This window comes from Mus caroli, unplaced genomic scaffold (genome assembly GCF_978045245.1).
Source record: "Mus caroli unplaced genomic scaffold, Mus_caroli_1 scaffold_4, whole genome shotgun sequence".
In the NCBI taxonomy this organism is placed as follows: domain Eukaryota; kingdom Metazoa; phylum Chordata; class Mammalia; order Rodentia; family Muridae; genus Mus; species Mus caroli.
Window position 1 is genome coordinate 144,652,996 of NW_028227259.1, and position 25,938 is coordinate 144,678,933.

At 51.1% G+C, this 25,938-nt stretch overlaps 1 protein-coding gene across 2 annotated transcripts in view; it reads right to left on the minus strand.

Annotated features, from left to right (window-relative positions):
- Positions 1–25,938, minus strand: part of Mad1l1 (mitotic arrest deficient 1 like 1) — a 331,728-nt gene that overhangs the window by 106,589 nt on the left and 199,201 nt on the right. For both annotated transcript variants that reach the window (XM_021162520.2, XM_021162521.2), the window contains exons 13-14: positions 18,893–18,949; positions 3,677–3,765 (exon numbers count right to left, since the gene is read on the minus strand). In XM_021162520.2, coding sequence (XP_021018179.1) covers positions 3,677–3,765; positions 18,893–18,949 — 146 coding nt within the window. The remainder of the gene's footprint in view (positions 1–3,676; positions 3,766–18,892; positions 18,950–25,938) is intronic.

Below are 25,938 nucleotides of genomic sequence, written 5' to 3' on the forward strand. Positions count from 1 at the left end.
TGCCCCTATGTGTAAGCAATAGTTCTATGCAAATACACAGGGTTGCAGACCACCCCTCATCTTCACAGTGCCCCAGATAGCAGCACCTACCTGCACCTACCCTGCCCTGTCTTCTGCATCTGCTGGCTGGCTGTGTTCATAGTAATGGTCTTGAGTGAAGGGCAAGCTGACCCGAGGCAGGGCTCTCATGTCAACTCTCTTTCTCGGAGTCAACCACTTCAGAAGTGTCCTCCTCTGGAGTTACATGAAGGACCAGCAGGAAGGCACTTCAGGCTCAGGAGAGAGATCAAAAGGATCTTGTTCCAAGAGGGCATCCTCAATAAGGGTCCTCACCCTTGCCCAGCTAGAAGAAAGTGAGACTTCAGAGTCTACATTGCTAGTGTCCCTTCCAAGGGAAGCTGGGGCAGCAACATGGGTCTAAAGACCCAGCTCCTCAGCACAAGTTTTAGGAGGGCTGCTCTCTAAATACCCTTGAGCCAGAAGACAGCACAATGGGTCCCAATTTGGTATCCCAGCAAAACAAGATGCCATGCATAGCACAGTCCCCTTGCTCAAAATAACAGTGACAAGTCCACTGACCAAACCGTGGGAAACTGAGGCATAATGATACAATGTCTGACACAGCTGGAGGGTTAGAGAGCAGGGTAAATGGGACCACGCAAGCTCCTGGCAACAGGAAGGGCTGTGCTGATTGTTGGCTTTTTGTTTGGTTTGCTTGGTTTGCTGGAACTGCCACCATCAGATTGGCCTGTAGGCAAGTCTGTAGAGTATTTTCCTAATGTGGGCAGTGTCACCACTGAGCAGACAGTGCTGGAAGGTCCAAGAAGGCAGGCTGAGCGAGCCACAAGGAGCAAGCCAGTAAGCAGCGGTCCTCTCTGGTCCCTGCTTCAGTTCCTGCCTCTGGGTTCCTGCTTTGAATTCCTCCCCTGGCTTTCTTATGGTTGGGTGATATGATTGGGACATGTAAGCCAAACAAACCTTTTCTTCCCCAAGCTGCTTCTGTGCTCATGGAGTTTTATCACAGCAATAGGTATCAAATTAGGACAAAGGAGGAGTGATGGGAGAAGACTGGCTGTGGGAAGCAGGCCTCAGGAGACCCATGCCAGGCTCAAGGAGGGAGGGAGCTAGGCAGCTACGGTAAACACCTTCATGTTTGGCCCAGCATAAGCCATCTGCCCAAGGCATGGGCTCCACTTGAGTTCACTGCACAGAGGCCCTGATTACCTGGCCTTCTCAGCCACGCACGCTCCAAGTCCACAGAAATGACCTGGAAGCCCTCACTTGCCCTCTGCTGGAAAGTCAAAGCACCAGAAGGGCAGTGGGGGCTGCAGTCCCTCCAAACTCAGTGGCCTGGTTCTTACCAGCTACAAAGGCACCTCACTCACAGCCGTGCTCTCCAAAGAAGACAGGAGGCTTTGATCTTAGTGTGGAAGACGTTAACAGCAAAGCCCCTGTTTAAAATTTAAAAAACATCAAACCTGAAGCATATGTATCAGCCTCTCTTCCCAAGAAACGGGATGCACTCTGGTCCACACTTGCACCAACCACACCAGAGGCCGTGGGGAGGACAGGTCCTCAGACAACACAGGGCCTGTGGCATGAGGAGAGTTGCACTGGGGCCATGCAGCTAGCCAACTCTGCAAACTTGCCCACGCCCAGATTCAAGTCCTCTGCCTACCAGCTGACATGACGCTGGGTACACAGGGTTATCTCTGTGACCCTAAGGACCCTGTAGAGCACTGACTGCAGGCCAGCAAGCACTTTACCTCAGTTCCCCAGCCTCTTGCCAGCACCTCCCAATCGGATGCAGATGAGGGCTGCCCTGACTCTGCTGTTTTTGGCTTCAGGGACCCAGAGCCTGCATGCAATATACTTCCAGGTCCTTTAGATACCCTGCCCTCAAACATGACTGCATGCTGTATCATGAAGTAGATATTGTGGAGTATCAGTGGGAGGTGTTTGGTATGTCTGCCCAGGAGCAGCCTCTCCAGCTTGGCTGAGGCTCACAAAGAACGCTTCCCAGCACTTAGCCAGGTCATGGCTGCCTGGCCTTGCCAAGTCCCCTCTGATTGGCCTAGGCAGCCAGCAGTGCCTGATGCCTGATGCTACAAATCAGATCGTGTCACTCTTCTGTTTTAAAGTACCTAATGGCTTCCCACTACTCATGGGATAAAAATGCTGACACTCACCAGGGACACACTAATTCTCCAACAATCCAGCCAGCCACATCATCAGGCTCCCCTTTTGCACCCAGATACGTGTCCCAGGGACCCTTATCTCCAGATGCCAGCTCTTACAACACCACCCATAATTAAACAGCCACAAGTCCATGTGAATAATATCCCCATTAAGCTATGAGCTGATGAAGACAGAGCGTGTGGCTCTCCTGGCCAGTCAATTATCCACTCCGTTCTGCCCTGACAGTGCACAGCATACACCATGCTGGGACAAATGCAAACAAACAGCTCTGTGCCTGGTATCCCCACAGAGTTCCTTCCCAGGCCTGGGTCTGTGTGAGAAGTGCTTTGGCAATGAGAGGGAACCTCGAGCCCACAAAGGACCTCAGTGCTATTCACTGGACACTTCTGGGAAAGGTGCCAAGAAGCCTTCCTTGCTTTGACCTCAACAGCCCTGTGAAGCAGGAAGTCAGTCACCAGCCATTACCCAAAGAGAGACAGACGTCAGATGAGCCTAACAGAGCCAAGCGCAATTTCACACAGAGGCAGGACTTCCTTACAGTCTCTGGGACACCAAAAGCCCAGCCAGAGAGGACTGCTTCTCCTACCCCAAAATCCGTGCCATTTCATCAAAAGACCACTCAATGTCTACAGGGCTTTCTTGTTCCCTAGGCCCACAACTCACTTGCTAGAAACAGACCCTAGAGTGTCAGTCCTGGATGCAAATCAGAAGGGAGTGACCAACTCACTACCTTCATTCTGCTGCCTCTCACAAGATGTCAGGGCAGTGGTGACAGTTGTCCCATGGCTGTTTCAGACAGAAGCTAGAATGGCAGAGCCTGTGCAGGTCAGGGGGAACCTGAAGGCAGTTCAGAGTTGGGATCCCCTATGTGAAAAGCTCGGTGTGCAGACATGTGCCCCTAGTCCCTCGTGCTGGGGAGGCAGTGACAAGAAGATCCCTAGAACTCACTGCTGGCCAGGCTAGATGAACCGGAGATCTCAAGGTTGAATGGGAGAGCCTATCTCAAGAACTAAGAAAACATTTGAAGGAAATAACCCATAACACGCGCATATCTGTACAAGCATATGAACACACACACACAGCACAAGCAGGAAGCTGTCTCTAACCCTCAAAGCTTGAGAAGACCGTTCATCTTTCTGTGAAGCAGCAGTCTCTGAAAGATGCCTGTTTGCACCCTTCAATCCACGGATGGCCCTGTGTCCCTTGAAGGAGCTAGGCTTGGTAACTCATGTTGCTGGCAGGAAGGCAGGTCCTTATGGATACCCTGACAGGAGTGTCTACTCCTCTTGAGCAAGGAGATGGCTGGGGCCAATCTGATGACCTGGGACATGACACTAGAAAGGACAAACCCAGTGGGAACAAGGGTCTCAGCAGACAATAGAAACAGCCTTGGGAAGGTAAGAAGGCAGGGGCTCAGGTGGGCCTCAGCTCTTAGGAGTGACAAGTCAGGTAGCTAGAGGTCGAAAGGAGGCCATACCTGAGTGCATCCACCTCCTCTTTGCAGAACGAGAAGCTGGATTCAGCTGAGCTTGTCTGGGCCTTCAGCATTTTCAATTCCATCTCCAGCTATCAGGAAACACAGAGTTAGTGGGCAACATGAACAGGGACTTACAGCCCAGGTCCCTCTTATCCCCAAAGTCCTAAAGTCTGCATCTGAACATCCCCAGGCTGGATGCCTAGTTTCAGGGGGAAGAGGGCCATTTGCTTGGCCAACCCATAGCCTGGATCCACCAGTCCACAAGGCATTCTGAGTCAGATAAACATAGACCTTTCTCTTTTCCCATGCTCTTGATCTAAGATTAGGTAGGGAGACACATGGTTGGTCATTCATGTACTGCTGAGAGAGCTATAGAGATTCTGAGATAGAGATGGACAGAGTAAGTAGAGAGAATGTAGTCTAGAATTAGCATTGCTTGGATGAAAAGTCTCAGCATTTCTGACAGTGACATGAACTGGCTGCCTGTCCCGAGCACACCTTGGTGTGCAAGCTGCTCTGCACATCTGCTGGGAAAGGTGGGGGTAGCAGACAGGGAGCAAGACAAACCCCAGGCCTTGGTAACAGGAAACTCATCCAGAGCTGACCCTTGGTTCTTGAGTGTCCTCAGCCCCAACCCTCCAAACAGTTGCAGGCTTAGTGCAGGGGCCTGGAGAACACGATGCTAGCAGACTTCAAGGAAAATGAAGCCTCCTTAGGGGTGGCCCATGGGTTGATGTCACTGCCTGCAGTTCAGACCCCTCACCCATCCCATCTCCTGCCACACTTGACTTCCCAACACCAGGCTTTCTGGACTCCAGAACCACAAGCCAGATAACTTCTTTATACATTCTGCTACAAGCACACAGCATGGGGAGGAACAGTACACAGTGTGTCCCAGTGTGTATATGCGTACTTGGGAACAGGCATGAATGGAGGCCAGAGAGCAAAGTCCAGGGGTCATTCCTCGGGGTCCATCCAGCTCACTGACTTTGGACACAGGTTCTCTCACTGAACCTGGAACCTGACAGTTTATCTAAGCAGGCTGGCCAGTGAATTCCAGGGGTTGACCTGTCTCTGTCTCCCATCTCCTATATTTTTGCATGAGTTCTGAGTACTGACTCATGTCCTTATCCCCATACAACAAACACTTTACTAGCTGAGCTACCTTCCCAGCCTCAAGGATGGTGCCATCTTAGCATGCTACTGGCTTTTGTTCCTAACACACTGACATTGTCATTTGTGGTATAGCTTCCCCATGGCGAGGAACAAGCAACACAGTGCTTACTTCAGAGAACCATCCCCTTGCTTCCACACTCTGATGTAGTTTATGTGCTGTGGCAGGTCTCACAGCTTTGAGAATCTGATAGAATGGCCCTTGAAACTGGCTGTGCTGGACAGATCCCAGCAAATTTCCTGTTGCATATTGTTGGAGGAGGTGGCAAGGCTGCAGGGCCTGTTGCATGTTGCTATAGTAAGAGGTGTGTGTGTGTGTGTATGTGTGTGTGTGCACGTTCATGCATGCAAATGCACACGTAGCCAAAGTGTGGGTGTAGGGCAAGGACAGCTTGCAGAAGTTGGTTCTATCCTCCCACCATATGGGTCCTGGAGATGAAACTCAGGCCGTCAGGTTTGTTCGGTGCCTTTACCTGCTGAACCATCTTGCTGGCCTCACCAAGGTTTCCTGTGACTCCTTCTCAGTAGGCTCTCTAGCCACACATGCACACACTGACTTCATGGAAACATTTGCTTCTCTGTGTACTTCCATGTTCCCTACAGAGTGGAGTACAGATGTCCTTGTGCACCTCAGTACTGAGAGGCATATCTGCCACTTCCCGCATGCTTTATGGCTTGAATTCAGATGAGGCATGAATAGCTGATGCCTGCTGAGATGCTTACAAATGCCAAGTGGCCTTGGCAGCCAACTGTTCCGATTTCTTTGATTCTGCGTAGAACTCATCAGAAAGTCTTTCCCCTTTACTAGCAGAGTTTAGCCCATTTATATCTTGCTATCTGTCTGTATTGATTTTTACAGTGCTTTCTGTCTCCTGGCTTGTGAAACATGTTTCCTTTTGTGTGTCTTGATATTCCGCATTTGTGCTGTTAAGCACTGGCTGCTTCATGCTGCATCCATACTTTTCTGGGCTGGACATGTCCTACCAAATGCCTGACTAGTTCAGTAGGTTACCCTCCTCACTTGGTAATTGTACACAGTAACAATGCCACCTGTTTACCTGCTGGACCGAATGCCCAGATAAAGTCTTGTGACTCAGTCCATCTGGTGGCTCAGCATTGATTTAGTACACTTAAGACTTCTTTCCTCATTGTGGGTAGTGGTATCCATTTCTGTGGCCCTGGACAGAGGAAGGTGACAGTGGAACTCCTCCCCTTCCATTCTGATCACAATGGTGGTAGCTTGTCATCTCTGTTCCTGGGCAGGGCTCCTCCATAAACTCCACACACCTCAGACCATTGGAAATTCACCAGGGGCTTTTAAATGTCTCTTGCTTACAGACATAAAACACATGCAGGCTGTGGGCTTCCTTGGCCTTTTTGTTCTTATAACCTGACCCCCATAACCAATCACACCCTCTCTCTATTAGACAGAGGGAGCCTATCAGCCCTGGTGCTCTGGTAGGTCCCAAAACACAGCTAAATATGCTTCTACTTCATAGTAATTTTCCAGGGCATCTTCCCACCCTTGCTGACAATGATGGACAGCCCTTGCTTTAGTCACTCATCTTTGCTGGATTCCTTCTTCTGTCCTTGTGCTCCTTTCTAAACACCGGCATCCTGCACAGCCTGGCACTCACAGTCCTATGTTCTGACTGCCCACATGAGCTGCATCTTCCACATGTACAGACAACTCTCAGAGCCAGTGCTGTTCAGACTCTGCCATGACATTCCCTCCCAGTACCCGACCATATCCTAACTCCCTGCATGACAGCTGCAATTCCTCATCCAGCCCCGCCATTGCTGCTCTGGGCCAGGTTCTAACATAACTCCACTTTCTGACAACTGTGTGCTTGAGGTCAACTTCTTTGGCAGTGGATTTCTCTCTCCTGATCCATAGCTTCCCCCTCTGATCCCCTAAGCATGGCTCTACTCCTTGCTACAGGAGGCTCCTAGAGAACAAGCCTCTTACATTGCTAGGATGCAATCTCACAGGCACTGGTTCTTCCATTGAGAGGGAAGAGCTGTGCTCACAGTGAGCATGATCCGCTTCTAGACCGTACGAACAGGGACCCCAGTGCCTATTATAGCCTTGAGTACCAGGACAGCCCATGATTCCTGCTTTGCTGAGGTGAGGCCCTGCAGAGGGTTAGGACTGCCTGTCAGGAAGTGCCTCACTAGTAAGCAGGTCACCTGATCCTCCCCTTCCCGCGGTCTTTTCCTGAAGCCTATACCCTACCCTTCCCTGACAAACACTTTTATGCAGTTTGCACTAACAATGATCCTCCACCAGGGGACATGTGCCTTCTGCTTGTGGCTTGGTTCTGCTCTACTTCTATTTTGCCAAAACAAGTTTGCCATTTTTGTTTTGACCCTGTTACATCTGTATAGTCTTCAGGGGAGGAGTGGGAGGTGCTGGCTCACACCAGAGCATTCAGACAAACATGGATCCTCTGGGTCTGCAGCCTCAGGTTTATGCTCAACCTCCAGCCTCTCCCAGGAACATTCTCCTCCCCTGCTGAGCCTGCAACAGCCATGCTTCCTAGACACTAGCTGGTGGCTGGCCCACCAGCCTCACTTCAGCACTGCTTCCCACCTTTGCCTCTTCTTCCTTGACCCACAGCATAAGACTATGGTTGGCACCACAAACTCACGGTGGGTTTCTGATCCAGAGACATTTCAAACCTAGCTCTTCAAGCACATGGATGACTCTTCCTGTAGGATTGGTATAGCAAGCAGCCTTTGTTTTTACTATTTGCAGTGTTGGGATGGAACCTAATGTTCTACCACTGAGCCACGCCCCCAGCCCCTCACTGGGGGATTCTAGGCAGGGGCTCTACCACTGAGCCACGCCCCCAGCCCCTCACTGGGGGATTCTAGGCAGGGGCTCTACCACTGAGCCACGCCCCTAGCCCCTCACTGGGGGATTCTAGGCAGGGGCTCTACTACTAACCCCCTCCCTTTCTCAAGACCTCCCCAGTAATTACAACCACTGTAAACCTGCTGGATACACCCATACACTCATTTCCTATCTCTACCACATGTATCCAATATAACCACATCGCCTGGTTTCAGGCTCCAGGACCCATAGCCTCATAAGGTGAGTCCTGCCCTCTCTTTTGTGAGCATCTGCTCCCTTACAGCCAATAGGAGCTGACTCATGTTTTGGATTGGTAGACATGAGATGAAGGGAATAGAAATTTGGTTGTGCGTGAATGTTATAGCCTGTACCTATCTCTTTTCTACTTCACTGAAGACAACCTGGGTCTAGAGTCAGTTATAAAAACAAGAAAACATGGGACTAATTGGATTGCGTCTTCAGGGACCCTGCCAAATGCCTCAAACCATGGGCCAGATTCCAAACTCATCCTGCTAAAAGGATTTTACACACAAAGTGCTTTTTGGAGGGCTCATCTGCAGCTGAGCAGTGGGGCCCCAAGCACATGCCTGCCAAGTGAGGGGGATGGGGTGAAGAGGAGCCCTGTGCAGCCTGGGTCGGGGTTGCTTCCCCACCTGCTGCTGCCCTGCCTCCTGTTGTTTTCAAACTGAATGTCCTAGAGAAGCTGATCCTGCCCACTCCACTCTCCAAGACTGGTAGGCAAGCTAGTGCTGACTGTGCCCTGACATTCTCTACACCCAGGTGTGACCTGACGCCAGGTTGTGGAGAGAACAGCATGTGTCTCTCAGCAAGAGGCTATGCTCATATGTACTGGAGGTAAAGATGGGGATGCTGCCTGCTGCCCACTGCCCACCAAGACTTTGTGGTCCTCAGGAGCAAGTATTTACCTGGTTATTCAAGCTGTAGGTAAAAGTTGAGGCCCTCCACCTCCAGGCTCCCATTCCAATGCTGTTCACCATAATGCATACCAACTAGACTGCAGGATCACAGAGCAGGGAGGGTGTCCCAGGCCTGGCTGGAGGGATAGCATGGACATATCTGTCCCTAAGGTGGGGATGGATGAGCCAGGATACACTCTAAATCAGGGCAGGGAATGTGAAGGTCCCAGACTGCTGCTGACCTAGGCAAATGACAGAGATTTTCTAGACCTGTCTTCTTCCATCCTAACAGCCCCATCACAGGCTGCCACAGAAAGAAACTATACAGTGTGTCAGTGACCAACAAATCTATCAGGCCAAACTCCTAAATGCTGGTCCTGCTGCTACACTGGGAGGAAGACCCCTTTTACCTCCTCTCCCCTGCCCCACACTCCTATGCTGTCTGCTCAAGTAGTAGCCACTAAAAAGGCAGGTGTACGTGGGGCCTAGTGGTACATGGGGTAACCCCAGCCCTAGAGAGGTAGATAGATGAAAGAGAAGAAGCATCAGCTACATCATGAGTTTAAGGCTAGCCTGGGCTCATGAGACCATGTCTCAAAAATACAAAAGGCACTTACAGAAAACACAGGGCAGAGCCAAGCACCAGCCTTTGCTTTCTAAGCATCAATACACTTCATGTTGCTCTGCCCTGATCACATAGACAAGGACACACACTGCACTCCTCCTTTGTCCCAGGGCCCTAACTTCTTTCTGTCAGGGTCTGCTCTGACTGACTCAGGCAGGCAGAGGCTGAGGAGAGCAAATGCAAATGACTTCCGCTCTGCAGAAGCTGACATGCCCACCACCAGGCCATTCTCCAGAGGTAGTGCTTGCTGAGGACAGTTCCTGTGATCTCTGACTCCTCGGGGTGGAGAAGGGACAGCAGCAGCCTCCCTGCCCTAACAGCTGGGTTGAAGCAAAGACTCTCGCGTCTCTGCTTGGGCCAGGTCAGGCCTGGAAGGTGTGGAAACAGTAGGAAGCCGCAAGAAGTGGGGTGAATGCTGCGTCTATGGAATTCTTGGAGTCTAAGCTTGAGCCAGCCTGGTATAGGAAGCCTTGGTGCAGATGATGCTTGGGTCCCTGGTGGCTGGGTCAAACCTCCAAAGTGGTCAACAGAATAGATGCAGCTCTATGAAAACTGTGAACACCGGCTGGAGGTGTGGCTCAGGAGAGTGCACGCTCAGTACTGGGTTGGATTCCTCAGCACAGCAAAACCCAACAACTTCAAATGGCTTTTTTTGCAAAACTGGTTTCCCACCCACCCACCCCCACGCGCTTATGCTAAAATTCCCATGGAATTGCAAGGCGCTCTGAATAGTCAAGATGCTCTTGATGGGGTGCAGTGGCTGCTTTTCTCCATGCTGCAACAAAACACCTGACAGAAAGCAGCCAAAGGAAGGAAGTGTTTACCCCAGCTCACAGTCTGAGGGTGCAGCCCGCCCACCACGGTGGTGAAGGCATGGCAGGCGGTGTGTGTGTGTGTGTGTGTGTGTGTGTGTGTGTGTGTGTGTGAACACACAGGAGTGTGAGGAGGCTGCTCACACTGCAGCCACAGGCATAACACAAAGGGGTAAGTGCTGGGCTCAGCTCACTTCCTCCTCTTCATTCAGTCCATGACCTCAGCCTAGGGAGTGTGCTGTGCACACTTGGATGATCCTCCTACCTGAGCTAACCCAATCTAGAAACCCGCTGAGATGTGCACAGAGGTATGTCTCCTAGGTGAGTCCACATCCTGTGACGATGACAACCAAGATCTAAACAATGCATTATGAGGGTGGGGACACACAGGCAGAATGCTCATATCAAAGGACAAGAAGTGGATTAAGGAAGGACCCACAGGCGGAACTGGAACTGAGTTCAGCACTGAACACAAACTGGCACGGCCAGCTGGTTTTTAATGAGGAGGCCATGACTACCAGGTAGAAGAGGAGTCTCAGAAGGGGGCAGGATTGAGACAAGTGGATATGCGCACACAGGAACAGGGTTTGAGCCCTAACTCATGCCACAATAAAAACCAACTCAAAGTGGATCAGAATCAAAACATGAGACGGAAGGAAGATACAGGCAAAGGAAGATGAAATAAAAGGCATATGGGTGAGAATCCAGGACTGAACCTTCCTAGCTTTGGATCAGGCAACAGTGTCTAAGCTGTGCCAACAGAGTGCAGCAACAAAAGGAGATGCCAAGGGCCTTGTCACAGCACAGCTCTGAATGCTAAGAATACGGGAGTGGGAACAGTCTGCTGGGTGAGCTACAGCTTTGCTGAGGCAGAGCTCTGATAGTAGTTGAGTATGCAGAATACATGAAGAACTCATACAGCAGAAAACACAGCTTAAAGTTGGGTGAGGGGTCTGGGGATGCAGCTCCACTTGTAGTATGCTTGCCAATTAAGAAGAAAAGGCAGAGAAGAAATAACAGCCGCTTCCGTCATCCCTGGTATTTGGGCTTCATCTTTCTGACTAGTCTGGCTAGAGGCAACTCAATGGAGTGGCTCTCACAGCAGCAGACTTTGATCGTGTTTAGAGAGGTGACCAATCACGTGTGATTGAGATGAACATCCCTCAGAACTGCAGGAGACTGTCTGCTAGAGACAGCAGCAAAAAGGAGGGTAGCTGACACCCCGCCCCCCCAAGCAAGAGGAGCCCCAACACTTCAAGACCAGAGCTCTCTGACAGCTCAAGAAAGCACAAATCTAATCTGAAGCAGAACGAGGGATACCCTTCCAAGAAAACTGCCCACAGGTACTCACTGGCCCTGTGCAGCCCAGTCCTGAGCTCCTCCCTGTGTCTCTTATCTATAGACTCCACCAGCTTTCCTCTTTGCCCTAAAGCATCATTGTGATTCCATTCTAAGGATGCTGTGGCAGCCTTCCCAGCAAGGCACAACCTCCCATTGGGAACGGTGCGCTGTGGTTTGAGTGGTTCGGCACCTTGCCCTTCCTGCCAGCGGTTCTAATTAATAAAACTGTTGCTGGCCACCAGTGTGAGCATGCTCATCCATACACTAGGCCTGAGTAGTCTCATCATTCAATGCTTGATACATACCAGTCTCCAACTTTGCCAAGTACACAGATGGTAGGATGGTACCAGGCCCAGGGCTCTGGAGGGCTCTCAGGCTGTCACCATCTCTCCAAAGCCCACTCCAGGCAGATGTCAAGAGGTAACTCTGAGACAGTAATAGGAAATCTGAATGGAGGCCACTATTCAGCTCAGCTCTAAGCCCATTGGAACCTGGGGAAGTACCTGAGATGCTACTTCTTGGTAAAGGGAGAGAGGTGTCTTAAGCTGAACTCTCCCTGCACTTTCACTTCAGCCTAGAGAGAGACATGGGGTACATAAGGCTGCATAACCAGTGCTAGCTACCAGGCAACTTGCTGCTGAATGCAATGGGCCTCCTACATGGGAAACATCCAGAGAGGCCAGCTTTTAGTTTCTATGCAAGGCAGCTAGCTCATCCCTCCAAATACAAGGAAGAGCATTCTGGAGACTCTATAGGTAGGCAGCTCAGGGAGTAGGCTGCTGCAGAGCAGGCTGGCTGAACCCAAAAGGGACGGGTTGGATGGTCAATCACTGGGAGGCAAGTGGCAGGGCATATACTGAGTCTGTGGAGCTTCACTTTAGAAGCCCCAGAGGTCAGGCTTGAGGGTCCAACATCTCAGATGCAAAGAAGAGAGGTGGAGTGGAGGTCTAGAAGCAATGTGAATAGCTTCTGCCGCCTGGACACTGGGGAGTACCAACGCACTTTAGTGGGGCTTCTGTTCCTTCTGGTGGGTGTGTGCGGTGAACCCTCAGCAGGTACAGAGGGACTAGGGGAAGACATTCAGGTAGAAAGCAGGGTTGTGAACACTGAGTTGACCATGTAAAGCAGAAGGTGTTCTCCAAGTCCATGTGATGAAATATTCCCTCAGGGTGGCAGTATGAGGAAGGACTAACCAGAGCCTCAATGGGGCCAGTTCCCTCAGAGAGCTCTCTCAGGCTCCCAGCCTGCAATGCTGGGTTGGAACCCAGGAAATAGCTTCCCCAGACACCTAATTGGCCATTGGGCTCACGGCCTCTGAGATCTACAGCATCTACTGCTTAAGATGCCTGGTGCTGCATGCTTTTGTATTTGCACCAAGATCAGCCCAAATGTACTGCCACAGAGCCTTCCTAGTCCCTCAGCGCAGGGAGACAAGTGTTCGAGGATATGCTTGCATACTGTGGTACCTACTCAGTCTGCATGCCACACCTAGGAATAGAAGAACATACTCAGAATGGGAGATAGGCAGAAGCTCCTCCACCAGCGCTGTGGAGGACCACAGGAGGATCCAAGAGGAGTCACCCAATAGCAGGCCATGTTCTGTGAGGGGACCAGACATGTGTGAAGAGCACACAAGACTACGGTCCCCAGTACTCACTTCTGTGACATCCACGTGACTCAGAATGACTCCAATGATCAGCCAAAGCTCTAAGAGACCATGCACACATGCTGGGGACCACACACTGTACACAGTCCTCAGAATCCATGTCTTTCTCCATATGCAACCACAGGACCTGTACTGCTGGGATTTTTCTTTTTCTTAAATTTAGGGATGGCTAAGAGGGCTAGCTACTCTTGCAGAGGACCAGGGTTTAGTTCCCTGCACCCAGGCTCACAACTACCTGTTAACTCCTGTTCCAGAGGATTCCACATGCTCTTTAAGTTGGGGGTGGGTGCATTTGCCTTTAATCCCAGCACTCAGGAGTCTGAGGCAGATGGATCAACAGAGTGAGTAGGACAGCAGGCAGCCAGGGATACATAGAGAGACCTTGTCTCAAAGAAAACAGACAAAAAGATTTAGTTGTTTATTTTTAAAGACTTATTTATTTATTATATATAAGTACACTGTAGCTGCCTTCAGACACTCCAGAAGAGGGTGCCAGATCTTGTTAAGGATGGTTGTGAGCCACCATGTGGTTGCTGGGAATTGAACTTTGGAAGAACAGTCAGTGCTCTTAACCACTGAGCCATCTCTCCAGCCCCCGATTTAGTTATTTTTATGTGTGAGTATTTTGCTTACATGGATGCATGTGTGCCACATGTCCCCAGTGTCTGTGGAAAATAGAAGACGGTATCGGATCCCTTGGAACTTGTGTTATAGATGACTGTGAGCTGACTTGCAGATGCTGGGAACTGAATGAACCCCAGGTCCTCTCTAAGAGCAACAGGGGCATTAGCCACTAAACAACCTCTCCAGCACATGCGTGCGCGCGCGCGCGCACACACACACACACACACACACACACACACACTCACATACACACACACACACTCACATACACACACACTCACACACACACTCACACACACACACATGCTGGGCCTGAGCTTATGATGAAGCTGAGGATGACACTGAACTTCTAATCTTTCACCTCCATGATGCCCAGATTCTGCGCATGAGCCAATGCATGCCATGCAGTGCTGGGGACAGAGCCCAAGGCCTTGTGCCTGCTTAGGCGACAGCTCTACTACGTACCAGCCCCTGTTACCAATTCATCACACCGAGCATCTGCCTGTGATGAGCTCCTTTCTGTCCGGCTACAGAGAGAGGCACTATTTGCAGTTGCTCTCAGAGACGGAGTGTAGAAGAGTGGTGAGTGCAAGCTCCAGTCTGACCCAACCACAGCCTCTTTGGGGGCAGAACCCCCCTCCTGATCCACAAACTCCACTGGGAATAAGGCACAGAGGGTAAGGAGGAGCCATTAGGGGAAAATGGTAATCAAGAGAAATGACTGCTTAATTACACTGGATTGGGGGGGGGGGGGGGAGCAGCATGCCTGTTAAGACCGAAAATAAATCCACATTTCTAGCTCCCTGAAGTCTATAAAATATTGGAGGCCTTTTATGGTTGTAATCAAAAACCTCATTTCTCTAGCCACTGCTGGCCGGATCTAATTAGGGTGAGGTATGCTAACGACGAAAGCCTGGCCCGGGACGTTGTTCCTTGTGGTATTAATTGCATTTAAAGAGGAAGCACAACCACACTCATGCTCACTAATTAGTGTGAGGTTACTAATTAATAACACAAAGTCAAACTGCCTTTGTCCTGCCATTAGCGATTAGCTCAATATGGCACGGCTCCCCTTCTACTACTTGTGAACAAGCTTGGAGTCAGATTCCAGCGGGCAGAAGGCTAGCTGCTGCAGGGATCAGGCAAGTACTCGGGCCATGTCCCTGTTAATGCTGGACACTAGTGTGATTGTTCTACATGCAGGTAACATGAGCCTCCTTCTCAGGGCCAGCTGGTTCAGCTGGCCCTTTCTTTACAGTATACAGCCTCAGGAAGGCAGAGAGAAGGCTTGGAAGCAGCCTCACTGCCAGCTCCAGGGTGTACTTGCTCCCTGGTTCTTCTCCATTAGAAAAAGAGCAAGGGCATCTCACAGGCGATTCACTTGGAACCTCAGTTCCAAGTGCCCATGCACAGCTGATCAGAGAGGAGGGGGCTACCACAGGCTGAAGGTAAAGCAGGATAACAAAGAGACTCCGCCTGGGAAACCTTCCTTCTACAGGCCTCCTTGGGACACTGAATGGCAACATCAGCTGCATCTCAGGTCCTGCAGAGGGTCCAGGACTTACAACACAGGGGGAGGCTGGAGATGCAAGTTTAAGCCTAGAAAAGGAGGCAGTTGTGGTGGGTGTGCCTCTAATCTGAGCACCTGGGAGGCTGAGCTAGGGGAATCATGAGTTTGAGGCTAGCAGCCTGGGCTACAGACTTGACCCTTACTCAAAATGCCAGAGCCAGGGCTGAGATGAAGGTTCGATCAACGAAACACTCGCTTTACAGCAAGGAAGACGTTTGTTCCGGCACTCTGAGAGCCAGATGTGCTGGCGCATGTTCAGAACCCCAGCGGTGGGGAGACGGGAGGTGGAGAGTCAGATCCCTGGAGACTCATGGACAAGGTAGCCTAGCCTAGGTGCCAACGTTCCAGGCAATGAGACAACCTGTCTCAGACAGAAGGGGGAGGGCCTGATCTCACATGCAGGCACACACGTGGACACTCACACAGGCTCACATGCACTCATATACGTACTTACAGACACAAAGAAACACAAAGTAAGTAGTAATAAAACAGAGGAAAGAAATGCAAATGCAGCTGTGAGGGCAAGGAGGGTGGAAAGGGTTCTCAGAGAGGATAGTTTCTGCCAGCCAATGACTCAAGGTGACCACATGGGAGCCACTGTTACACACAGCCACTTAAAATAATCCCCCTCAAACTCAACAGGACTCCTGGCATGTGGTAAGGCTAGGCATGTAAGTAACTCATTCAATACACTGTTTCACAGAATGTTGATCCTGATACTCAGGTTGGCTGCTCTGGAGAAACCTCCCCTCACCAAGCCCAGTGTGGCCAAGAGGCAGGTGAGGCATCTGGGGCAGCCAAGCTTCAAAGGTCAGTGATAGTCGGACATGAACATGCATCTGCCAGGCCCCACTGCTGCTCCTCCTCAAGGCCTTGCCTGAGGCTGGGGTAGGGCTTACTCTGCTGGCAAAGATGGCCCCGAAGCCTCCAGCACCTGTGGGAAGGATGGAGGCTGGGAGACAAACACCAGCTGTATCACAGGTACCCAAGCACTGCCACTTCTTATTTTCCTCTTAAGTGGGAAGCAGAAGAAAGAGAAATAAACACTGTGAAGTGACCTAAGATTAGGCAATCAAAGGCAGAGATCAGAAACTGGGCAGAGGAGACAGCTCCAAATGGAACCCTAAACAAACATGAAGGAACTCTGCCCCAAGGGCCTGCATCCTGTTCAGCAGCATCAGAGATTGGGTATCTTAGAGCCCGTGGCATCTGCTCTGCTCTCAAGGGTCAAAAGCAAACTAGAGTGCAGCATTGGCCATTGCCTTGCTTTGGTTACTACCGCTGTGATGAAACAACATAGCCAAAGGTGCCTCTAGGAGAAAAGGGTTTATTGCACTCATGGTTCCATTAGAGTTCCTCTCAAAAGCAGGGCCTCAAGCAGGGCAGGAACCTGGAGGCAGGAGCTGATGCAGAGGCCATGGAGGGTGCTGCTTACTGGCTTGCTCCCCAGGGCTTGCTTTCTTATAGAACTCAGGACCACCAGCCCAGGGATGGCCCCACCCACAATGGGCTGGGCCCTCCCCCATTGATCACTAATTAAGAAAATGCTAAGGCTCTCTCCTTTCTCATAACTCTAGCTTGTGTCAAGCTGATAGAAAACTACCCAGCACAAGGATGGATAGAAAACTACCAAGCACAAGGATGGCTCCCAAGTCCCCTAAAACCAGAGCCTCTGCAAGAAGGCAGAGCTAGCACTGGAGCTGGCAAGATAGAGCAGGGAGAAAAGCACTTGAACTACAAGCCAGAGGACCTGAGTTTGATCCCCAGAACCCAATAAAGAAGGAGGTAGTAGCAAGTGTCTATAATCCTAGCCTTTTTACAGAGAGCGAGGGGTGGAGACAACCTCATAGGACAGCTAGCTGGGCATACAGTGGCAATGAGACACTGTCTCAAACAAGGTGTAAGGAAAGGGCTTACACCCTCTGACTTCTACACGCCACGACCCTCCCTCCCTCCCTCCCTCCCTCCCTCCCTCCCTCCCTCCCTCCCTCCCTCTCTCCATCTCTCCCACACACATACAATGCACATACAAACAACTATTAAAAACAAAACTGAGGCAGGGATAGAGGCTAAGCTCATTGAGACCAAAGCAACACAGGTTGAATCCCACCCTGCGGGGGCCCTGGAATTCTAAGTCAGTCTCGGTGGGGGTCCAGCCACTACTGCTTTCCAGGGACACAAGATGAGAGGACCAGCGTAGGCTTCTGCACTCCGCCACTTGGTGCACCCTATATTCCCACACCAAGCTGTGGAAGCTGTGAGCCCTACTGCCTCACTAAGCTTAGGAGCTACCTAGCACTAAGGGCCCGAGAACAGCTTCTGTACCTACCCCTAAAACGAACACAAGGCTCACAGTTCCTCCACAGTGCCATGGGAAGCATGAGCAGAGCCAGGCAGCCATGCTCCTGTGCAAAGTGCACCCTGGGTGACGGCAAGCTGCTTAGCCACAGAGCCCTAGGCCTGGCATGTGCTTAGCACAACTCATTTCTAATTCTACTTGGCCTTGTGTACATTATGAAAACAAGGCCCTGGGGTACATCCAATTCAGGTCGACACTGAGGAAGCCACGCATGTCAACGTGCAGAGCATCATGGTCTCCCCAGGCTGTACAGACTGACGCTCAGCTCACAAAACCCCCCACTCCCTGCACGTGGCTTCCCCAATGGCAGCAGCAGACAGGCCACAGCTAAAGGAGGCTGAAACACTTTGAATCACAGGGACAAAGCCCAAGAGGCCATGTGTGGAGAAAAGAGGGCTACCATGATAGCCAGCCCACAACCAACACTGCCTGGGTAAAACCAGGTCATACCATACCTGACAACATGCCAAAGTTAAAGAAACTCATCATGCCCACTGACAGACACCATGCTCCACAGTCCACAGACTCTCTTCCACACTCACTGTGGGACGTTAACATCCCACAATCTACAAAATCATTCCCTCTGTGCTCCCCACATTCTAGGCCACAGGCCTGCCTAGCCTGCCACCTCTGACCACAGCCCCAGGCACCTTTCCCTCCTCCATGCTGCCTTAACTGTCAGTTACCAGCTGACTGACACCTTGCTGCTTAGCCTCTGCTTGGGCACAGTCTGACTCCCATGCTACTGACAACACACTTGGTAATGGGCAATGGACAACCCCAGCATGCACAACCTTCCCTGATTCTATATTCCATGAAGGTCTCTCCCACCTCCAGATCAGAATCTCAGCCCTGACCCAGAACCCTCACATTCGCTGCAAGCCAATCCCACTTGTGAATTCTAAGCCGAATCCTCCCCTACCTGTGCTATCTGACCTGTACCCTAAGTGCTCACACACCTATGTTGATTAGGCTGACCTGGCCTGACCCAAGCCCTTAGCCATAGGCTCCCAAATGGCTCCCAAGACTCCCACTGGGCTCACAGCTTGGTATCACAAAGGGGTCGGCACCAGGACTCAGTTTCCACCTCAGACCCCTCCACTCTAATAATACTGGGGAAACACCATGGCCACACAGGAGGGTGTGCCTGAAGGCCAAGTCCTACTGGAGGAAGGCAGGACTTCCCTTTGTCTGGATCCAGGACTCAAGGTGGTCTGCCCTCAGGCTGCCCTTCACCACACAGCACCAAGTGACCCCCACCTCAGTACTCACCGTGTCAGCTCTCTGCTTCTGAACCCCAAGCTCCTCCAGGGCCTGAGACAGCTGAGCCTACAAGACAAGACCAAGAAGGTTAGAGTTGAGAGGAGATGCCAGTCAGCCTTGGGGTACAGGGCCTCCACTCCCCCTGGGTCTGTCAGGCCACCCTAGTAGGCCCTAGGGGATATGAAATTCTAACCATACAATCCCCGCTGTGTGGTCCAACACTGGGGCAAGTTGGGGTGAGGAGGAAGTCAGCCAGCTGAATCTTGCATCCTAGTTGCCCACTTTGGAATCACTAACTGAGGTGGTCCTGCTGACATAGGACACGGCCCAGAACACTGGGTTCTCCAGCACTGGACAAACTGCAGAGGAGCAGGGAAAACCTGGCCTGCTCTCCTCAGATGAGAAAAGTTAACAACAGGGTCAACTGACCAAGAAAACCCAGAGCCCCACCCCAGGGCTCAGCACCCAGAGAAGCATGGTCTTCCTGAGGCTTCCCAACCTCTGCTTCAGCATCCCCATGAAAAAGCGGGCTACTGGAGGCTGCAAGCACAGACTCAGTTTCAGTACAGAAGACCAAAGGTCAAAGAGCACAGACCTTGGCTCCAGGGTGCCACAGACCCCATTCTCTTGTGCTCACAGCTTGGCCCCCTCTAGAATGGCACACACTCCTCACTGACCGAATACACTGTGGTTCTCACAGGCCCTGCTAGACTACTCCCTGGCAGGCAGTAAGCAGCATGGCCAAGATGCTTGCAGAAATCCATCCTGACCACCAGTACGCTGCTGTGAGCCATCTATAAATGCATCCACTGTGCACTAAGCACTTACACAGCAAAGATGTATCACCCTCACTGAGCAGGAAGGGTACTGCCCAGACCAGAGCAACAGTCACTCCACTGTCGGCTCTGCAGCAGGAAAGGGACTCCTTCTTCCTCTCCATCTACTGTGATCTGGCCCTCTTCCTCTGGGGACTCCCACAGGCTGAAGTGCCCTGCAGACATCAGGGGTTCTCAGTGCCTACAGATATTCTCCTGGCATACCATGTCCTCCTCTAGAAGAGCTTTTCTTAGGAAAATGGGTCCTGAAGTCAAATACCATGTATAATTCAGTGAGTGGCTGGTCAGCAAGCTTGGCAGAATTTGAACCCAGGTCCAACCTGAGACTCTCAAAACTGAAAGAACTGTAAGGCCCACACATACATTACCAGGGCACACAATATCTCCCAAACACACCACTCTCGTTGCTTTAGGAGGAGGGGACGGAGGTCAGAGACTGATATCCCCTCCACCTGACCGGCCTCAAGGACACACACTGATTTGCTACAAAGCAGTGAGGAAAAAGATAAACAGTGTGACAGAGGAGCGGGCAAAGAGGCAAACAGACGTCTCCCAAAAAGGAAACGCACACAGGCGGCAAACACACAGAAAGGTAATTAACATGGTTAGCAATTAGCCAAATGCAAATCAGGACCAACAGCGAAACCACTCTGCAAAGACAGGGCTGGCAGAGCCCAGGAAGTGCTGGGGCGCTGAAGGGAAAGGATGGGAATTAAGCAAGTCTCAGTGATGGTGACAGTGGCAGTGAGACTGAAGGAGTTCAGACCTGGCTTTGCCTTAGGGTTTAATGTCTGCATATCAACCCCAGGTATGTGCTCAAAGGACTGAGAAAGGCACTTCTGGGCTGAGAAGATGGCTCAGCAGAGAAAGCACTTTTCCTGTGACCGAGAATCTGAGTTTGAATCCCCAAAGTCCATGTAAAAGCTAGACACGCATGGTAGCACACATCTGTAATTCCCATGCTCTGTGTTGAGAAAGAAGGCAGAGACAGTAGACTCTCTGAAAGCTCTCTGGACAGCTAGCTGGGTTTACACAGGAATGCAAGCCCCTGCCTCAGAAAAGTAGAAGGCAAAGATTGACACCTCAGGCTGTCCACTGACATCAGCATGCATGCACACATGCACATTTGAGACACATGCAGACACAGGGACACACACACACTCACTTCAGCACCTTTGGCTGTAGCCTTGGCCATAGAAGGATGGTAAGTGGACTGGAGAGATAGCTCAGTGGTTAAGAGCACTGACTGCTCTTCCAGAAATCCTGAGTTCAATTCCCAGCAACCACATGGTGGCTCACAATCATCTGTAATGGGATCTGATGCCCTCTTCTGGTGTGTCTGAATACTGCTACAGTGTACTTATGTGCATAAAATAAAATTTTTTAAAAATTTAAATAAATAAATAAGAAGGGTGGTAAGTGACAACCTGCCCTGTATGACCACCACATCTATAGATAGAAGGGGAGCTGGCTTCCACTGCAGCTCCACCAGCCCCCATCCACACCTGCAGCAGGAGAGTCCCCAGAAGACCACTGGGAAACACTCCAGAAGGGTCTCATCTCTTGGATCAGCCAAGCATGGTTAGCAATAGTACTGTTGTAGGAAGAGATTGTTGGGAGAACAAGACATCTCAGTCACCACGTCCTCATCCAGAAAGCAGGGCCCCTCTGAGGTCCTGGTGTAAAAGAGATGGCTGACCATGATCATCATACTGTTCTCAGAAGGGACAGAATGTAGAGTACTACTATCTGCAGCTTGAGCACAGAGCCTCCAGAAAACGCTGCTTCGGCCACAAAAGTTAGACAGTGGAGGTAATGGACCAGGCCTCACTGGAAGATACAATGCAGAGCTGAAGAGGGAGGATGAGGTATAATGCCCAGCAGTGGGCGATGGGCAGTGCAGGGATCCACATTACTGGAATCTAGACTGAGGAAGTATCTCATGGCATGACAGTAAGTGTCCTGCCCTTTGCGGTGACATCAGGGCCCATATGATCTTGCTTTCTCCCGAGATGTCTAAAGAGGGACAGGCAGCCCTTATGCAGGAAAACAGCAGCATGGCACCTCAGTCCACCAGCTGTCCCTCATCTGCCCACAGCCATCGGCTAACACAGGCAGTCACCTCTCATCCCTCTGTTCACATGGCACCAGCTACCTGCCCTGCCCAAGATACTACTACCATAAAGGACACAGAGCCTGGCGTTGAGGCTACACACAGGGATGACAGGCTGGCAGCCTGCTCCAGAAATGGTACCAAAAGCAGTTCCCGCTCAGGCTCTGGCAAGGCAGACAACAGCATGAGGACAGCACAGATGTCCTTGGTCTCAGGTGTGGCCAAGGTGGCAGGTGGGCTAGCGCACATTTGCTACTCCAGCCAACCCCTGGAGATGCGTGTGTTCAGACAGGAGCCCTGGACATGTGCCACCTGTGACATTACATCCAGCACAGAAGCCTCTGCAGGGCTATTTTTATCCTGAAGTGAGAAGTGGCAGCCTGATAATCTAGCACCCCTGCAGGCACACAGACAGCTCGGAGTAAGCAGGAAAACCTGCAGGTAGGAACAGGCTGGGACGGACCATCCCAAGCAGGGGCTTGGTGTAGTTCTGCAATATATAGGCACAGTATGGCCTGGCCGGTAAAACCCAGAGAGTAGGCCATCCGCCCCACTTGGACCCAAGCAGACAGGGGGCCACCCAAGGTCACATTAACTGAAGAGGCTGGGTCTTAAGTGCTAGGCTTTCCCTTGGGGTGTGAGTATAGACATGGATGCAAGAGCTTCTGGAGGCTATAGAACAAGCCAGCCCCTGAGCAGGCAGCCAGCATGCTTAGCCATTCAAAGCTGCAAACTGAGGTATGGGCTATGGGGGTGGAAAGCATCATAGGCAGGAGTGGGCTCTGCTGGAGTAGAGAAGACAAATGACCCCAGCCTGCTCCATCACACTCTTCAGGGTTAGTGACTCCACAGAGACCACTTTAACTAGAAACAGGAGGTTCCCAGCTCTAGCCCATAGCCAGTGGCAGAGGGTCCTGGCCTATAAGTGTTCCCAGTAATCCTGCAGGGATGCTGACAGAGCTCAGGTCTGGGAACTGCGACTGTGGGTAATCAATCTTCTGGCATGCGGCCAGGATCCCAATGGCTGCCTATCATCTAGGTGACCTCCACAAAGGCTGATCTTAACCTCTGACCTCACCTCTTAGGGTACTTGTCTTCCATCTATGTAATGGGCCCAGTGAGCTGGAACTATAGTGCAGTGCAGAGCAATTACCTGGCACATGCATGGCCCTGGGTTCCTCCAATCACTCCCTGCATTCTCCTGCATCTACTTCTCTCAACTCTTTGGAGCTTCTGTCCTGTGTTTCTCCCCCAGTGTAGTCTTCTCACTGGAGAGCAGCATGCCAGTGTGTTTGGGAAGAAGTCTTCATGTAGCTGGTCGTGCTGTAATCTGTTTTAATTAAATATGCTGGAAACACAACTCAGGTGACTCGTGGCATCCAAGTGCCACACACTTGTATTTATGGCTCCATCGACAGAGGACTCGTGACATCTGCTTCCAACCTCCGCAGCCGCTTTATTAAATGGAATAAATAAAATCCGGGCAAAATGGCAGCAGCCCCACTGGAGACAGGCTACTGGGAGTCTCCAGCTCTCCATTTCTAGTTTGTTTTGCTGAAAATGATTTTGCTGGAATCAAAGCATGCCCCATGCTGGAACTGATGACGGATGTTAGCCTGGGCCAGAGCTGTGCCGAGAGGAGGACGGCAGTGGCTGCCTGCCTGCCCAAGGCAGCCCTGAGGCTGGCACACCTGCCTTCCCAGGCAACGAGCATTCCCTCCCTGGTCAACCATGGGAAAGCTACACCCAGTGCACAGGAATCCATGGAAGTGCCTGTTGACCCCAGAGAAAACAGGAGCTTGGGGTGAGGGTGGGTAAAGAAAGGCAACCGAGAAGTCATCAGAAAGAAAAAGAGACCAGAGGGTAAAGTGCCTGCAGCACAGGAATGAAGACCTGAGTTCCCAGCCCCAGTGCCCATGGAGAAGGGCCAAGTTTGGCAATGCACATCTTAAATCACAGTGTGGGGAGGTGGGGCGAGAAGAACCCCATGAGCTCACTGGCCAGCCAATCTAGCCAAATCTAAGCTCCGGGTTATGGCGAGAAGAAAGCCCCAATGTTCACCTGACTGCCAAATGTATGAGTACTGGCATGTGCACCTATGCATGCACATGACAACACACAGAAAGAGAGGACAGGCAAAGAGAAGGGAAGACTAGGGGCAGAAGTAGAAAGGAAAAAGGTTAAGGGGCGGAGAGACAAAGAAAGCAGAGAGACAGTGCCACACACCCAGGAGACTCCTTGAATCACCACATGCCCAGCAGTGTTCTTCCTCTTTCCTAGGAACCCTCCTTCTTGGCCTGTCTCCTAAGGGGGGATTTGCAGTCAGACCCTACACTGGGGTGTTCTCTGGCTCACATCTCTTCACCTTTTCAACTCAGATCTGAACAACACAGGCAATGTACGGGCTCCCTCTCCATTTCTTGTAACTTCCCTGGAAGAACCACTTGCCTCCCAGGCCTGAGCGATGCTTACCCAGCTGTAAGGCACTAAGGGACCTTTAAGAAAGGAGTTCCACGAAGTTATGTAACTTTTTACTGTGTCAATACAAGCAGCTCAGCTAATAAACTCCCGACAAGACTTTTAAAGCTCTCTAGGCATGAGCCATTTGCAAGCGTCTGGTATATGAACTCCACTATCCAGGAAGGCGATGGAAAGCTACCATCTGTAGCTGCAGCTCCGCCAACTACAGCAGGACCAGTGGCTGGCCCCTTGGCCTAGGAACACACCTGTGGCAAGACAAAGGTCCAACTTTCTCTCAGCTACTCTCTGGGCATTCAGTACCCAGGAGGTGCTAAGCCCTCTATGGGTGTATTTCCCAGACCCCGGGCAATGAGTGAAGTCTCTAGAATGTACCTACTGGGGATGGCAACATGCTCATGGGTGAAAAAACAAGAGATGGGAAGGTTTGCCTGGGACCACTCACCACTTAGTCTTGTGCCCAGGAACCTGGAGAGACCCTCACTAAGGCTGTGCTGGCTGTAGGATGTGTCTACAAGTCGGGCACTCAGAAGTGGCAGGTGATGTGTGCCATCTTGACTAACAGAGTGGCCTTAGATGGGTAGAGTGTACCTGCTGGACCCCAGAATGAGATAGAACCAAAATGTGGCTGTCTTGGCCCAGTAGTGCTCTCCTCAAAAGGATAGGGGCTGGAGATGACAGCAAGGCCATAGGTCTTCATGTGAAGTACACAGTTGTTGGAGTTTGGTCTGTTGCTATGTACTGTAATGAGAAACTCTGTACTCAAAGGTCTAGGCCTACGAGGATATTCTCATGTTTACAAGCTTTTGCTGTGCAAACCTTGTTCCTTGATTTAAAACAATTGATTAAATAAAATTGGCTATGGCCAATTACTGGAGGAACTTCTAGTAGGTAGGTTTGGAGTTCCCTTGTTGGGGGTGGAGAAGAGAAAGGTGTGAGGAGAGGCCAGGAGGAGAAGGAAGAAGAATAAGAGGAGAGGAGGAAGCCACCATAAGAGGAGATGGAGCCATGAGCGTGTAGTCAGGAGAAACAGCTAGTATCTGGGGTACACCACTGGAGAGGTAGCCAGGCCAGCAGTTAGAAGAGTAAATTAGGGTGACCCCCAGTAACTGTCAAAGCCAAATAAAATAACCATAGTCCGAGTCTCATTTATTCATAAGCTAGCTGGAGATAAGCTTAAAGTGGTTGTACGACATTCAGGGGCTGGTGATGACCAGGGTCTGGGCTTTAAACAGCAAGTTGTATGGCTTCTGTAGGAACAGCTTCCTGGCTCACTGTGGCAGGGATCTTTCCTACCAGTCATCCTCATATGTCACCTTAAATCCCCAGAACTGACTCAGGACACACCCCTCCCGACTCACCAAGGCCCCAGGAGCCCGCGTCTGCCTGCCTGTCAGAGGCAACTTCTTCCTTTGGCCTATGTATAGCTTGCCTTCTATGACAAAGCAAGGCTGTTTGCCCATCTCCCTTCTCACTAAATGGAGACTCACAGAAAACCCAGCTGTACATTGGACTCTACAGAGCAGGTAACAGAATGGAAAGGAGTCATGCTTAGGGAGCAACCTCCTAAATTCAAGCTCCAAGATAGCTGGGAAGTCGAAAGCCAAGGCCACTCTTGGCCAAAGCCA